The 15,686-nt window shown below is 62.8% G+C and overlaps 1 protein-coding gene across 2 annotated transcripts; it reads left to right on the top strand.

Annotated features, from left to right (window-relative positions):
- Positions 1–2,520: 2,520 nt before the first annotated feature.
- GTPBP3 (GTP binding protein 3, mitochondrial) lies at positions 2,521–15,010 on the top strand. 2 transcript variants are annotated; one of them, XM_039515250.1, is made up of 9 exons: positions 2,521–2,737; positions 3,664–3,902; positions 6,477–6,563; positions 7,017–7,219; positions 8,027–8,099; positions 9,434–9,577; positions 11,212–11,377; positions 12,402–12,692; positions 13,707–14,503. In XM_039515250.1, the coding sequence occupies exons 1-9, from the start codon at positions 2,673–2,675 to the stop codon at positions 13,936–13,938; spliced, it is 1,500 nt and encodes a 499-aa protein (XP_039371184.1). In that variant the 5' UTR covers positions 2,521–2,672; the 3' UTR covers positions 13,939–14,503. The 2 variants fall into 2 exon arrangements, with proteins under 2 accessions (XP_039371184.1, XP_039371185.1); XM_039515251.1 differs by lacking the exon at positions 9,434–9,577 and having other exon boundaries at positions 13,707–15,010.
- The last annotated feature ends 676 nt before the right edge of the window (positions 15,011–15,686 follow it).

Raw genomic sequence — 15,686 nt, 5'->3', positions numbered from 1 at the left:
TCCTCTGCTTCCTCTGCAGGTACTTCACAATCCCGAGTGGCTCTGTCCTCACAGCACCTCCGGGGGATGGAGGCGCAGGGTGGATAAAGGCCTGGTCTGTACTAACCCGTCCCAGCCCTGAGAGCCGTTGCGGAGGAACAGATAGATGGGCCCTGTGCAGGTGGGATTGTGGCCCCCTCCTACAGCAGCACTGCCTGCGGCAGTATCCTTCCCTGCCCGGCACCGTCACTCTAACATTCACCATTTGCAGGGGAGGCCGGGGGAGCGGGGCGCAGGACTGGAGAGCATGCCAACCCTGCTCTCACCCCCCCAGCAGAGGCTCCTATGTCCTGCAGGGCATGGCCCCTTGCTCTGGAAGTTGCAGCCTGGTGTGTGCAGTTGCAGTCCCACTCAGGTCTGGCACCAAACCTGACCCGTGCTGCGACCCCAGGTGCTAGGTTGCAATGCCTAGTGCAGGGTGCCAGGCCACGTGGCGGGACACCGGAGCCAGTGCTCTGGGGCAAGTCATGAATGCAGAAAAAAGTCACAGGCAAACGGGAAGAGCACACACTCGGGGACTTTTTTTGCGCCATAACAGATCTGCAGCCTTAATAATAATACAAACCTTGGAGCCTTCCAGGAAGTTGCATGGGACCCTGAGCACCTAAACTGGCTGCACCGGCTGTTTGCTGCCAGTGAGATGTAGCTGCGTTGACCTTGGAGTTCCTACAGTGACGGAAACCCCCCTCTGTCACATAGTCTGCGTCTACACTACAGCTGGAGCATACACTGACACCAGCCCCTAGAGGACTTGCCCAAAAGGACTCTGGGTTCTTGAGCCCCAGTTTAGTGCTCACTGGACCAGTCTTCCCACCCCAGACCTTTGGAGTCCCAGCTACTTCCTTGGTCCTCGGACACCAGCTCTGACTCCTGTTGTCCTGCAGGGAGAGAGCTGGGTTCTGTCCTGTGCTGCAGGGCTCTGTTCTCCCCTGTCCAGCGTTAGTGGAGCTCCCGACTTCTCCCCAGCTCCACCATCTTTATTCTCTTGGGGGACGTGAGCAGTGGAGAGAATCCGCTTCGATTCCCAGCTCCTGAGGCGTTTGCAGCCCTGGCTGGTAGTGGGATCCTCCCTTGACTTGAGAGATCCAGTGTGGCCAGGCTGGGAGCCCCTGTAACATAATCCTGGAGCCTCCTTCTCTGTCAAGAGCTGCCTGGGTGCTGTCAGAGCATCTGGCTCTCGGTGCCGGATGCAGCTTGGGTCAGGGCCCCAGTGAGGAGTTTCTCCGCCTTTCCCTCTTTTCACACGCAGTGAGTTGCCCTCTCTGTTTGACCTCGCAATTGACCAGCTCCGGGCTGGCCCAACCACGCTCACCTGGCCAGCCCCACGCAGCAGGTGGGGCACTTAAAGCCCACTGCGGTTTGAATGGCAACAGGAACAGCCAGTGTGGCAGCAGGCAGGATAGTGGAGCAGAGGGCAGAAGGGAAGGGGTGAATGAGAAACTCTAGTCTCCACCCAGTGACTTGGGCTAAATAAACCTCCTGCCCTTAATCCCAGGAAGAAGGAAAGAAAAGCCTGAAAAAAGCTGGGTCAATAGGGGGATGCAGAAAGTGGTGGGAAAATTAGACATGGTTTGTGGGGTGAGGAGGGGGCCTAGCTAGGGAGCAGCTTTATGTTGGACCCTGGGAGCCAATGGGACATGATTTCTGGGCCAAGTAGCATCTGATATTTTATTTAAGCCTAGAGTGGAGAGGAGGCCTCCACAGGACCTGGCTCCAGAGTCCATGCACCAGCCTGCCCTGTCTCATGTCCTTTTCCCTGACGGGGCAGCTGTGTTTGCATCCTGGGGCAGTGCCACCGGGTCACATGGAGTCACGGAGGGTGGGGTTGCCCCAGGGATGGATGAGATCATCTTGTTTTGCAGTATGTGATGATCAAGAAAGCTTCCTGGATCTATCAGTTCACTGCAATAAATAATTCACTCTCATCTCTTCTCCCCCCCTTCCCCGTGAAACACATGAGATCAATGGCAGATCTCTTTCTTTCTTCAGTTAGAGGAGCTGTTCATTTTTAAAACACCACCAGAAACTAGTATTTTTATTTTGAGGCAGGGATGACCCAATGCTCCCACACAACACCTTCGCCTCGCTGCTGAGGTGATTCCTGGCCTTCTGCATGGGAGAGTTTGGATTCCCTCGTGCAGGGGGCACAAGCAGGTGCAAATGCAGATGCACGCCCGGCCCAGTCTCCACTTTACGGCACGGAGCTGAGATCCTGCAGGACAGTGTCACCAAAACATACGCACCCGCTTAACTTTACACACAGCGATTAATCCATTGAACTCCGCACAGGGTGTAAAGTTAAGCACGTGCTGTAAGTCTAGGCAGCTCCCCACCCCCAGGCTGCACTTAGCCAGCTGAGCAGCACAGGGAGGCAGCTCCGCCCCTTTCTTGGTTTCGACCAATCCGTGCGCATCAGGGGCGGGGCTTCTTGCCCACACTTTGAGGTTGCGGAGCGCGTCAGCTGGTGCTGGCAGAGGCCGGGCTGGAGCAGGGGCTGCAGCTTCCCGGGAGCAGGAGCCCCGGGGCGCGGTGCCGGCTGCGCCCCGCGTGTTGGGGCTGATGGAGGGGGCGCTGCTGGGGGCGGGGGCTTGCTCACGTCCCCCCCCCGCTTGCTGCGCCCTGCCGGGGGGGCCATGTGGCCTGGCACGTGGAGGAAGGTGCTGGCAGGGCTCAGCCCTGTGTCTGGCGCTGCTGTCAGGTGTGTGTGTGGGGGGGTCTCTGGGCCGGGTCAGCCCCCGGGGCGCAGCAGCAGCAGCCGATGGCATCGGCCGCCTTTGCCGTGGCTTGCACGTGGCTGCGGGACCTGGAGCCAGTGGCTTCTGCCTCATTCCCGGGGTCCCTGCCGTGCCGTGGGGTCTGGAGCGCTGCAGGGTTATGGGCCGGGACGCGCCTGTGGCTCACGGGGCGCTGGACCACGGGCCGCCGGTAGCCACAGGATGGGATCTGGCTCAGCTGTGGCAGAGGCCCCATGCGGCAAACAGCTGATGGGGATTCTCTCTGTAACTGCGATGCCCGGGGTGGCTGCAGTCTGTGATTTGGGGGGGGCTGGGTTCGGATACACGGGCGCGCACGGGCCTGCTTGCAGTGCCTGGCGTTTCCCAGCTCCCTCCGGCTGAGTGAGCAGCAACCGTCCCTTTGCTCCAGGCTGAGCATCTGCTTGCCCGGGTGGGGCAGTTTGTGCATCCGTGACGGTTTCCCCCGGCCTGGCAGGAGCCCTTGCTGCGGCCTAGGGCGATTGGATGGGGTGGCTGGAACCGGCCCTCCAGGCTGCTCTGTAGTTGTCCAGCATGAGGCTCCTCCCTGACCTGGAACCCAGAGCGAAGATCCCAGCCTCCTGCATGACAGGGCAGGGGTAAGAGCATCGGCATGAGGGCGCTGGATCTGGCCATGGTGCATCGAGTCTGGTGGCAGCGGTTGGTACCAGGTGCTTCAGCGAGAGGTGCCAAGATGCCCCCACAATGCACCTGGCTGATGACATGGTGCTGCTCGTGGGTGAGGGGCGGCTCTTCGCTGCTGTATCCAGCCGTGGGGTACTGATCACTTGTGGGTGCTGGGACTCTCTTGCCCCTGTGCCCGTCGCTCAGGGCAGTCTCACTCCTGGGCTTTGTCTCTGGTCGCTTTCAGGGTTGTCAAGCGGCTGTACTGCCCTGTGGGGAAGAGAGACACCATCTTCGCCTTGTCTTCGGGCCACGGGAAATGCGGCGTGGCTGTGATCCGGACCAGTGGCCCCGCCAGCGGAGCAGCCCTGCGGAGTCTAATGGGGCAGCAGGAGCTGCCCCGGCCTAGAGCCGTCGCCTTGCGGAGGATCCACGACCCCAGCTCCGCAGAGACTCTGGACAGGGGCTTGGTCATCTGGTTCCCAGGTTAGAGCTGGAGACTGCAGCAGGCTCTGTAGGGCCGCGGTGCCCAGCCCCTGCACCCCGGGGGCCTTTTGGGCAGGTCCCGCCTTGGATTCACATGGGGGGTGACTGGCAGTTAGTGACGTGCCGGGGATATTGATTCTGGGCCGCAAACCATAACATTTGCTTTGGCTCTTGCCGCCCTCAGTAGCTGGATGGAAACTGCTCATTGGTGGGAGCTCCCCAGAAATGGACCCCTGCCCCTGGCCAGCTTTGCCTGCGCAGGCTGTTTGCTCCTGCAGCCCCTTCTAGACAGGCTGTGTTTGCTCGCTCGCCCCTGCCTGCAGTTCCCAGCACCAACCCTACCGTGCCCAGACACCTGCAGCGAGGTGCCAGCCCAGCCCAGGCCTGCGTGCATGTGTATTCACAGCCCATCTCTCCTCCCCCCACTACCAGGTGGGATTCCCAATTGCATTCTCCTGGCCATTAAAGAACTGTCCCCCCTCTCCCGGTCACTCCCCCAAGGGTGAGCTCCTGTCACGTGACATCCTGGGCCTGACCCTCCCAGCGGATCTTGCACTGACCTTGTCTGGGGTTCTGCAAGCAGAGAGATTCCAGGATCGGGTCCGAAAGGGAGGCTGGTAGCACCTGGCAGTGGGGTAGCATCTCCTGTTCTGCCTGGCATTGTGCAGACACTAGATACCAGAGCGGGCATTGCGCCCCGCCCTTCCTGTCCTGCACCAGTGCCAGGTCAGGCCTGGGAGGCTCAGTCCTCCCTGCAGCCTTGAGCCCTTTGTTGCACGTGGGATGGGGCAGGTGAGACGGGTTTTCTGTTTTTCTGATAAATTTGCAACCTCTCTCTCAACTTTGGTGGCGTCTTGCCCTGTGTGTGCACAACGGGATGGGAACGGCTTAGTTCTGTGCATCATAAGCCCTATACCGAGAACAGCTAATGGGGAGTTTTTCCTTTTAGCTCAAGAGCTTGTGGAGCAGGAAGATCCCAGCTGTATCCTTGGTGCTTCCATGATGCTCCAAAGTTTCTTATGGCATTTACAAACAGGACTGCGTGCTCCGGCCTATTCTCTGTACCCCCCCCCTTTCCTGTTATTGAGTCACTTTGGTGTGAAAACAGGATCTTTGCTCCCTCATCTTTTCCCCACCCAGTCCCACGAGGCTGCCAGCGAGTGGCGGTGATATCGCAGCTCGGTGAGGAGTAAACACCTGGTGCAGGTAGCCTCTGGGGGTATAGAGTGGAACCTCCCAGAAAGCACACGGCGCCCGGGCAGAATTCCAAAGAGGATGTTGTCTGAGGATTTCCCAGCGGGCGTGGGCGGTTCTTCATCAAACGCTGAAGGGCTGAGATGTTCCCAGCTGCAGGGAGCCTTTCTTCCCTGCGGCTGAGTCCGAGGAAAGTCTGCGCAGGGCTTGGCCTCCTTGGCAGTCAGAGGGGTGGGGATGGCTGCCACCGATACCATAATTACTAATGAGCCGATCTCCTGTGTGGGGTCGGCCGTGGGTCCCCGTTCAGTGGCCATCCTCCCAGGTGATGCCGCGTGCCCAGCAGCTGCAGGGAGTGAACCCCGGACTTCTGGAGCTAAACAAGCCCCAGTCTCTATTGTCTGAGCTAACGAACTCGTGCGCCTTTAGCTCAACCTCTGCAGCCATAGACGGCGGTGCCTGGACCGTCCTCCAGAAGGGGACAGTGCCACGCTGCTGAGCATGGGTGACCCATGCGACTGGATTTCCGGGGGCTGGGATAATCTCTGCGCTGGGAAGCCAGGCAGGGCTGGGCTGGTTGCTTGCCACAGGGGTGGGGCCAGGGAACGGTGTGGGGGGCTCACTAGGGGGCTCTTCCCTTTGCCAGTACAGACCCCAGGGCCCCTGCATGGTACTAGGAAGCCCTCGGCTCTCTGGCCCCTCAAGCTCAGACCCGAAGCACTCGGGATACCCCTGGCGCGTTTTGCAAGAGCGGAGCCGTTAACTCCGTTCTGCGCCCCCGGCCAGAGGAATCGTCTTTGCTCCCTGCTGACCTCTTGCCGATCAAACAAGCCAGAGGCGGCTGCCGGGGGGAAGCGATTTGTAGACGAGGCTCCGTGTGAAGGCACCTTTTAGGAGAGGCCCCCTCCCCCTCCATCCCTAGTCACCGTCTGGTTCTTTTCGACAGATGGAGCTTCTGATTCTTTCTCTGCTGTGTCCCTTCCCGGCAGCACGTGAGCCCATCGTCCTCATTCCAGCTGCTGGGCCTGTGTCCCGTCCTGACGGCACCAGCGCGGACACAGAAAGAGCTTCTTTAATGTTTCATCCCGTGCCCAGCCTGGTTGGGTGGCTCCCGCCCCCCCCCACCCCGGAGGGCCACGTGTCATAGAATCACGGGTTGGAAGGGACCTCGGGAGGTCATAGGGTCCAACCCCCAACTAAACCATCCCAGCCAGGGCTTTGTCAAGCCGGGCCTTAAAAACCTCTAAGGATGGAGATTCTACCGCCTCCCTAGGGAACCCATTCCAGTGCTTCACCACCCTCCTCGTGACATAGTTTTTTCCTAATATCCTATCCCTGTCCCAGGGGGGCGCAGCCTCTAATGGGCTCTGTGCTTTGCAGGGCCCCACAGTTTCACCGGGGAGGACTGCTCCGAGCTGCACGTCCACGGGGGGCCGGCAGTGGTGGGCGGCGTGCTGCAGGCCTTGGGTAAGTGTCTCTCTCCATCCCTCTGAAACTCAGCGAGCCGGATTCTCGGTCGCTCTGTCCCTGCTGCGCTCTGGGCCTTGGAGGGGGAGAGACGGCCCCTGGCAATCCCTGCGGTGCAGTGGGTCGGCTCCCTGGCTGGGTTGAGCTGGCGATGGGGCCCTCCCGCAGACATTGGGGGCAGATTGGGGGCATGGCCAGAGCGTGCTGCGGCTGTCCTGTGTATCTCAGTACCCCGAGTGTAAGGGAGAGCAGCCTGGAGCCTGTGAGTGACAGCGGGGGCTGGGCAGAGGTCCTGCGTGGTCCCAGAATACGGCCCCAGCAGGCACTGATTCTCCTGCTGGGGAGCTCGCGTCTCCCGGAACTGGGGCCGCTTGGCCAGCCCTGCCTGGCCGCGTGAGGAGCGATGCCCCGGGGGGCCCCTGCTCAGGTTTGCTGCGTGTGTTTTTTTTCTAGGGCGCCAGCCCAGCCTGCGCCCAGCCGACCCCGGCGAGTTCACCAAGCGAGCGTTCCAGAACGGCAAGCTGGGCCTGACCGAGGTGGAGGGGCTGGGGGACCTGATCCACGCCGAGACGGAGGCCCAGAGGAGGCAGGCGCTGCGGCAGATGGAGGGGGAGCTGGGGCAGCTGTACCAGCGCTGGAGTGAGGAGCTCACCAAGGCAAGGCCCCCTCTCCCCCAAGGCCTGACTGGGGGGCAGCGTGGCGAGGGGCGTGGCCTGGAAGGGGGGGCTCCTGGCTTTGTCCCTGACTCCGCGTGACTTTGCCTAAGTCACTCCATCCCTCCGGGCCTTGGTTTCCCATCTGTAACGGGGGTGCTGGGACCAGCCCTCCTTGGAGCTCCGTGGGCACAGAGGGATTCAATATTCTTGCACCAAGTGCTATTACCCGTGTTCCCAAGGGCTGCGTTTGGCAGCCCCTGACTCCATCCGCAGACACGCTTAGAATCAGCCCGTACCCGCCCTGTGCCAGCCCGGGGCAGGTTCTGGGAGGACAGAACTCCGCAGTGCAAGGGGTAATGTGAAAGGCTGGGAGTCCGGACTCCTGGGTTCTGCTCCCCGCTCTGATTCCGTCGGTGGCTTTGGGCGAGTGGCGTCCTCTCTCTGGGACTCCGTGTCCCCAGCTCCAGCACTGACCCTGCTTTGAGCTCCCAGGAGGGAAGCGGTAGCTAAGGGCGAGGTGTTCGGGGCTAGCACAGGTTCACTGAAGTAGCTGGCCTGGTGTAAGAGACCCCTGCACCCCAGGAGGAGAAGACACCCGATGGAGCCGGAGGAGGGTCCCTGGGCTCTGGCTGTTGAGCTCTGGTTTGCCGGTTGCTGCTGAATATGGAGGGGCCCCGGGGGAGCAAAGATCGACCCTGAATCCTGCTGTTGGAGCCAGATGGGGCTCAGCCTGGGTGCGGGAGCCTGACCTGCCAGCATGATCAGGGCTGTAATTCGCGACGTGCCATCCCCCTTTCCACCCCTTAGGCTCTGGCCCACGTAGAAGCTTTTATTGACTTCAGCGAAGACGACAATCTCGAGGAGGGCGTGCTGGCTCGAGGTGAGTGGTGCTGGCCTGCCTTTAAAGGGGCAGCGTCCGCCCGTGCCTTGCCCCTCACGCTGTCCCCTGCGCCAGGGCGAAGCAGGGGCGAGATGCTGCCATGGCAGCGTTCCCCGCTCGGGTTGGGCTGGCGTGAATGACGTCATAGGGCTCTGGAGAGCAGTGACCTGGGGCCGTGACTTCTCTGTCCGCATCACCCTGGAGCGTTGCCTTGCAAAGGCTTTTGGGAAATCTGAATTTTCTCTGCTGCTGTCTGGTTCGTTCGTTCGTTTGACACAGGCTGGGCCACGGATCCGGTTATGCCCACGTGGGCACAGGGACTAAAGGCTGCCCATCCCTACTGCTGGCCAGGGATCAGTTTCATCTTGTCCCTGGTCAATTTCACAGGGCACCACCCAGCAGCAGTGCCTGAGTTTCCATGGCAGCAAGGGGAAGAGTTTAAATACTGGGGAGGGAGCCACTCTTGAAAAATACCATCGGCTGCTATTTAGTTTGGTGAACTCCCCTTGATTTCATACCAAAATCTAAATCCTGAGCCCTTGAACTGGTGGTTGATTGAGCTGCTGATCCGGTTGTGACACAGGATTAGGACTGGTCCGGTACAAGTCCTAGCTCTGCCACAGACTCCCTGTGTGACCTGGGGCAAGTCACTTACTCTACCCAGGGTCTCCGTTGCCATTTGTGCTGTGACGGGGGGTGACGGTCCTCCCTTTGCCCCCACAGACTGAGCGCTTTGTGGGGCAGAGATTGTGTCTGCAGGACAGGGGCGGCTCTATGGTTTTTGCTGCCCCAAGCACGGCAGGCAGGCGGCTTTTGGCGGCGTGCCTGCGGGCAGTCCGCTGTTTCATGCGGATTCTGTGGCATGCCTGCGGGAGGTCCGCCGGTGCCGTGCCATCGGCGTCCCCGCCGCCGAATTGCTGCCGAAGCCGCGGGACCGGCGGACCTCCCACAGGCATGCCGCCGAAAGCCGCCTGCCTGCCGCCCTCACAGTGACCGGCAGGCCAGCCCCCGCGGCTCGCTGCCCCAGGTACACGCTTGCTGTGCTGGTGCCTGGAGCCGCCCCTGCTGCAGGAGGGGGCCCCGCTTTCTGTCAAGGTCCACCCAGTGCAATGGGGCCCTGCTCTCGGGCAGCGTCTCTCTTTAGGTGCTACCGTAATGCATGGAATGGTAACAGCCTGTCCAGGGAACCGTCCCCTGTGCGGGCCTGGCTGCTGGATTGGGGCCGCAATGGGTTGCTGGGGTCCCTTCATCTGTGCTGAGGTTTCATTTTGTTTCACTTTGCTTTTTGGTTTCTTCCCCTCCTCCCCGCTCTCCGGGTGCTGCCCCGGGCTCAGTGGATGCTGCCGTGCAGACGCTGGAGGAGGAGGTGAGGGGACACCTGCAGGATGGGCGGCGCGGGGAGCGGCTGCGCGGGGGAGTTCACGTGGTGATCGCTGGCCCCACCAACGCTGGCAAGAGCAGCCTGCTCAACCTCCTGTGTGAGTCGGGGGGTGTGGGGGAGAGCCTCCATCCGCAGCTCTTAGTGTCCCGGTCGCTCGGTGCCTCGCCACCCCCAGAGGATGGTTCAGTCCCGTGTGGGGCTAGGTGCTGGCTGGACAGCCAAGGACAAGGGCCCTTAATTCACCGATCAGGTACTGGCCCTGCGAGAGCTTCCCACTGCCGGGGGGAGTTCACTCTCCATTTGGTCCTGGCTTCTCTTTGCCAGCGTCTGTGCCAGAGATGCCAATTGCCCCAGCACCAGGGTCTTTATTATAGTGTCGTGGCCGATGCCAGGGATGGGACTGGGGCTTCCAGAGGCGAAAGCCGCCGGGTCTGTGCAGGGGGCTGGGACAGACTCCCACACTCTGTGGATCTGTGCAGGGGGCTGGGACAGACTCCCACTCTCTGTGGATCTGTGCAGGGGGCTGGGACAGACTCCCACGCTCTGTGGATCAGGCACAGAGTGCGACACAAAACATGCCCTGGCTGGTGGGCTACCATGGTGCCCCCTTCCTCTGCGCCCCAGACACCAAAGCCCGTGGGGCCTGACCCTGCTGCTCCCCCCACCCCTCTGCAGAATTTGGTCCCGAGGCCAAAGTCCTCAAAACCTGCCACTGATTTTTGGCTGCCCCGGGGTTCCGGTTTGTTTTGGGGGAGGGTGCGGCACAACTGGAGACGCCTGGGGCTGATTCTCGGAGGTGCTGACACTTGCAGCTTCTGCTGACTGGAGCTTGCACTGCGGGTGCCTGGCGCTGCTAGAATTGGGCCCAAGGCATCCCAGGCTCGGGGCCTGCACTGGTAGCATGTGGGATGGATCAGTGGCTGCGGTGGGACGGGGTGGGGGTGAGGCTCTGGATCAGGGCATGAGCCCCCAGGGCGGGGACTCCACCTGCTCATTCGGGCTTGTGAGTCGCTTGTTGTTGCTAATGAGAAACCGTCTCGATTTCCCCAGGGTTAGGAAACTCGCTGGAAAGCCCCCCCCCCAGTGCCCACTAGATGGCAGCACGAGCCGGGCGCTGAGTCTCTTGCTCGTTAGCTTTGTGGAACCAGGGGCTGCTGGGCCCCGACTGAATGGGTTGGCGTTGGTGGCACATCAGGGCCCCAGCAGGTGCATGGGGGTGACACGGCCGCCTGCCCCCCGGCTACAGCGTGAAGGACCAGTGGCCTTGTACTGATATTGAGGGGGTGGGGGTGTCCCTCTGTGTGGACTAGACTGGGAGGGAGCCGCTGGGTCTGGCCTCCCCACATCTCTGCAGCTCCCCTCGCCAGTGACAGGCCCTGACGACCGCAGGATGCCTCTGGCCCCTGTTCCCTGGGGGGAGGTGGCCGTACAGAGGGTGCCCTGTCTCGGGGGCTCAGGAGGCTTGGCCCAGGCGTGGGGTGTGCAGGGTGGGGATCCTCACAGAGCAGCTGCCCAGAGTGGTCTCCCCAGAGGAGCCCCTGGCGAAGGCCCTGGGAGAGGTGGGGGCCCAGGTCTTGCTGGATGTCGGGGCCAGGGAAGGTGTGTCTGGGGGGCGGCACCCCTGTGCTGAGGGCTCCTTCTTCCAGTCTCACTCCTAGCAACAGGCCTCACCACCGATTGCTCCCAGCCTGGTCTCTGAACCGCCCCCAGACCCTCGCGCTCTCTGTCTAGGCCAGAGGCCTGCGGCCATCGTGTCCCCCGTGGCGGGGACGACGCGGGACGTGGTGGAGTCGGCTCTGAACATCGGCGGCTACCCCGTGGTGCTGAGTGACACGGCCGGGCTGCGGGAGACCCAGGACGCCATCGAGCGGGAGGGCGTGAGCCGAGCTCTGGAGAGGTGAGGCAGGAGGCTGGGGGGGTGGAAAGGCGACCGGTGGCCTTTCCCCGTAGCCTGTCGTGTGCCTCACAGCAGCTTTGTTCTGAGAAATAGGAATAGCAGGGGGCCTGTGGGTCGGGATTGAGGGGCGCTGGCAGGGCTGGGATATCGGGGCTGGGGGTCGGGACTGAGGGGCACCGGCAGGGATGGGATATCGGGGCTGGGGGTCGGGACTGAGGGGCACCGGCAGGGCTGGGATATCGGGGTTGGGGGTCAGTACTGAGGGGCACCGGCAGGGCTGGGATATCGGGGCTGGGGGTCGGGACTGAGGGGCACCGGCAGGGCTGGGATATCGGGGTTGGGGGTCAGTACTGAGGGGCACCGGCAGGGCTGGGAGAGCAGGGAGCTGCGGGTCAGGATTGAGGGGCACCGGCAGGGCTGAGCTGCAGTGATTTCCCATTAGCTGTAAGGTCCGTGTTGCTCTGCGGAGCTGACATGTCGGTGACCCGCAGCCCAGACATAGGCGCCTCTCCCAGCAGCCAAACAGGCCCTCCCCTGGGGAAGCCCCTGCCTGCTGGCTCTCCCACCCGGCGGGTCCCTGGGGGCCGGCTGCATGGGGCCGCCCATCTCTGGCTGTGGCCTGCGGGGTGTCAGGCAGGCGCTAAACAAACTGCTGGATCCTTCCTGTGAGCCAGGCCCATCCCGGCCCCTCCTGGGACATCCTGCGTGTGGCCTGGCAAAGGGCCTGCAGCCTGGGCCTGTCTGTCCCGTCCGTTCGGGCTCCCGGGGGGGGGAGGCGCTGACTGTGGGGCAGATTCTGAGACCTGCTCCCGGGGGCTGTGATGGGGTCATGTCCCTTTCTAGGTGCGGGGGGGAGGCACAGCAACGGGGCAGGGGGAGTCACGCTCAGGGCCCTCTTGGTACCGTTAACCCCGTGTTTGGGAGCAAGCGCCCCCTCTTCAGCGGGCAGCACTCCCAGGTGTGCATGGGGGGGTGTGTGTCTCTCTGTGACCAGTGCAATGAACCTTCCCCTCCCCCCCCCCAGGCTGCAGCGAGCAGACGTGGTGCTGGCCGTACTGGCCGCGGTGGACCTTGCCCCGGAGCCTGGGTGCCTTGCCGAGGCCTTGCGAGCCGTCCTGCCCCCCGGAGTCCCGGCCCGACGGGTGCCCTGCGTCCTGGTCCTGAACAAGGCTGACCTGCTGGAGGAGGGGCGCGGGGGGGCCCTGCTGGGAGCCTGCGGGGAGGGGGCGCTGCCCCCCGCCTGCCTGCTCTCCTGCAAGACTGGAGAGGGCGTGGACAGGCTCCTGAGCCTGCTGGGGACACAGCTGGAGCAGATGTGAGTTCCCGGGGGTCACAGTCGAGGGAGGGGAGGGGGGAGGGGCTAGGCCAGGCCTTGGAGGCGGGGCTGGGCTGGGCCCCGGGTGGCTGTGCTGTGACGGAGGATGCAGTGATGCCCTCTGGCAGCAGGGGACGCTGGCTGGGGTGGAGAATGGGGCTGGGGGGATCTGTTGACATTGGAAATCGATGCTGCAAAGTCTCTGGGGTGTTAACTCAGCTGCGGGCTTGGCTCTAAGCACCATCCCATCGGTGTCCACACAGCTCCCAGCCCAGCGGGGCCTCATTCCAGTAGCACCTGGAAGCCACAGGCACTGCACAGAGAGGGGCCCTGCCCTACGGCGCTTGCAGCCTGAATAGATAGAGGCTGGGAGGGGAAACTGAGGCACAGAGTGACATGACGCGGGCAGGGTCACTCAGCAGGCAGTGGGAGAACTGGGAACAGAGCCCAGCTCCCCGAGCCCCAGCCCAGTGCTCTGTCCGCTAGATAGCACAGCCTCCTTCCGATCACAGAACGGCTTAGCGGCTTGGAGGTGCGGAACAGCTAGAACTGGCAAGAGCTTTGAGAGGCCTCTGATTTCCAGCGGTTCCCGTAGGTGAAGCCGGGCCTCAGCCCTGCCCTGCGTCCTCGTCCCAGTTTGGTGGGAGGGGGGTGGCTTTAGGGGGGTTGGAAGTGGAGCTGCTAAGGCACCTTGGCTCGTTCAAACTGAGCCTGGTTGCTGTGTGGTTGGAAGATGGGAGCGGCTCCTGCACGGGGAGTTTCCTTGCTGCCAATCAACAGCAATGGAAGACAGGCCCCGTGCACATAGTATCTGAGGTCGGTGATGCCCTAGGGCTCCGCTCTGGTGGCAGCGGGATTAGGAGCTACAGGAGAATCACCATCAGCTGCGAGCAGTACAGGGTTTATGACACATAGCGATGCAGAGGGCAGCAGTGCCACCACCTGCCTGAAGCTTCTCTTTGGTCTCCTAAGTGAGCTGGGGCTATGGGCGTGACCCCTCCTTTCGTCTGCCAGGTGCGGCGACCCTCTGGCCGGCTCCCCAAGCCTCACGCAGGCACGGCACCGCCTCCACCTCACCAGCTGCCTGGGCTCGCTGGGCCGGTACCACGGCTACAAGTCCCTGGATCTGGTGCTGGCAGCCGAGGAGCTGCGGCTGGCCCGCAGGCACCTGGGGAAGATCACGGGCCGAGTCAGCGCCGAGGAGATCCTGGATATCGTCTTCAGGGACTTCTGTGTTGGGAAGTGAGGGGCCGGCGGGGCTGGGGTGTCGCTTGGGCCAGGGGCCGAGGCGCCGGTGCGGCATTGTGGGAAGAGCGAGACGCTGGGCGTGGGAGGAGCTGGGTCTGCGATCCGCTTCGGCAGCGATGAGTGTGCCGGTCTCAGCCTAGCTCCCGCAGCAGTTGGCCTCGGGGCTGGAGAAGCTGAGGGACAATGACAGAGGTCTGTGGGGGGGATCCCAGGGGCTGTGGGTCGGGGCTGAGGGGCGCAGCAGAGCTGGGTGTGCTGGGGGCACAGAAGGCAGAGGACAGCCCCCTCCTGCACTTGCACCCAACTCTCAGGGCTATTAGCCCCCCACCGTGTTAATTAAACCCCCCAGTCCCTTTCCCTGCCCTGTCATCTGTTCTTTCCTCCCGCCAGCATGAGGCCTATGGAGGTGCTCAGCCTTCCATGGCCCGGTGACCAGCGGGCCCTGGGGAGGCAAGGGGAGCTCGCCCTGCTGGGGGGCGGGGGAGAAGGGACTATTTTCCTTCTTTCCAGGGGTGGAGGAACACCTGGGCTAGAGGACGCTGTGTGTACAGCTGGCTCTGTAAGAGGGAAGGGAGGGCGTGACTGGGCCTGTGCTCTGTACAGCTGGGGAGGGGTGAGGCCGGCTGGGGTGGTGGGGTGTTCCCGTTAACATGGGGGACGAATGATCCTTTGCCAGTGCAGCGTCCAAGAACACTTTGGTCATATGAATGAATTCAGCCTCCCAGCGGCAGGAGCCCCACTTCATGGGGGGTGGGGGACTGAGGCAGGGGGCAGGGAGTCTCTCTGTACAGCTCCGAGCACAGAGCTGACTGACCAGGGCCTGGCTGCTACAGAGTGGGGGTGGAGCAGTCAGGACGTGCTGGGAGGGATTTTGCCTAGCGCTGCTGTTGGGGTTAGGGGTGGGTAGCGCCTTGGGGCGCTGGAGCTGCCACGGCTTGTCCATGGGTTGGGGGCAGAGCCAAGAATGGAACCCCGGTGTCCGGCCCCTCGGGCCGTCTGCTCGGGTCACAAGCCTCAGAAGCTCGGAGCAGCAGGGTGCTGGGTGCTTGGCACAGTGGTTTTGCCAGGCAGGTTCTGCTCCCGCAATGGAGACACGTTTCTCCCCTGATCCCATGGCCCAGCCTGCCGGTGCTGTTCCTAGCTGGGGGTGCCAGAGCAAGGTTAGGCCCTTTCTCTCCAGGCAAGGCTGGCAAAAGCAGCCTCTCCCCTGCCCAGGAGTGGGGGGCAGCACCCCTCGCCTCAGGAGGGTTATATTTGGGGGCGCCCCTGAGCGTGGAGGGCGCCAAGGGGGTGAGGGAGCCCATGTGGGGTGGCTCTTCCCTGCCTGTCTTCTGGGGGGGGGCATCTCTGGAGCTGGGGGTCTCCTGGGCCAGCCGTGGAAAAACATGGGGCTCGGAGCAGCTCTGCTTCCAGGGGAGGAGAGTAAACAAGGCCCGGGAAAAACCGGCCTGAACGTCACATCCCGGGGCAGCTTCTCCGCCTCAGGCAGAAAGCCGGGGCCATGTCGCCCTCCTTCCCCCCACTCTCTGCTGCAGCCTGCGCCCTGCGCGCCCTTTCCAGGGGCTGCCCCCCCCCCCCCCGGCAGCCTGGCTCTGTTTCCAGTGCGTGGCCTTTGGCCTCTCTGCCTCACTGGCCCCACGCTCTCCCCTGGGGCTCGTTACCGCTGGGGTTCCTGGCCTCCTGCTGAGGAAGCCCTTGTTTGGCCGGGTTATTTATAGAGGATTTCCTGATGCTCCTCCAAGGAAC

The sequence above is a fragment of the Mauremys reevesii genome, linkage group 26 (assembly GCF_016161935.1).
Source record: "Mauremys reevesii isolate NIE-2019 linkage group 26, ASM1616193v1, whole genome shotgun sequence".
Lineage (NCBI taxonomy): Eukaryota > Metazoa > Chordata > Testudines > Geoemydidae > Mauremys > Mauremys reevesii.
The sequence above is the reverse complement of the archived record's forward strand: the minus strand, read 5'-3'. Positions and strand labels throughout refer to the sequence as shown.

Bases quoted from the DNA above. Each gene is read 5' to 3' on its own strand.
- GTPBP3 (XM_039515250.1), top strand. From the start codon at position 2,673: ATGTGGCCTGGCACGTGGAGGAAGGTGCTGGCAGGGCTCAGCCCTGTG. The intron at 2,738-3,663 runs GTGTGTGTGTGG...GGTCGCTTTCAG, and splicing joins GTGTCTGGCGCTGCTGTCAG to GGTTGTCAAGCGGCTGTACT. The intron at 6,564-7,016 runs GTAAGTGTCTCT...TTTTTTTTCTAG, and splicing joins CGGCGTGCTGCAGGCCTTGG to GGCGCCAGCCCAGCCTGCGC.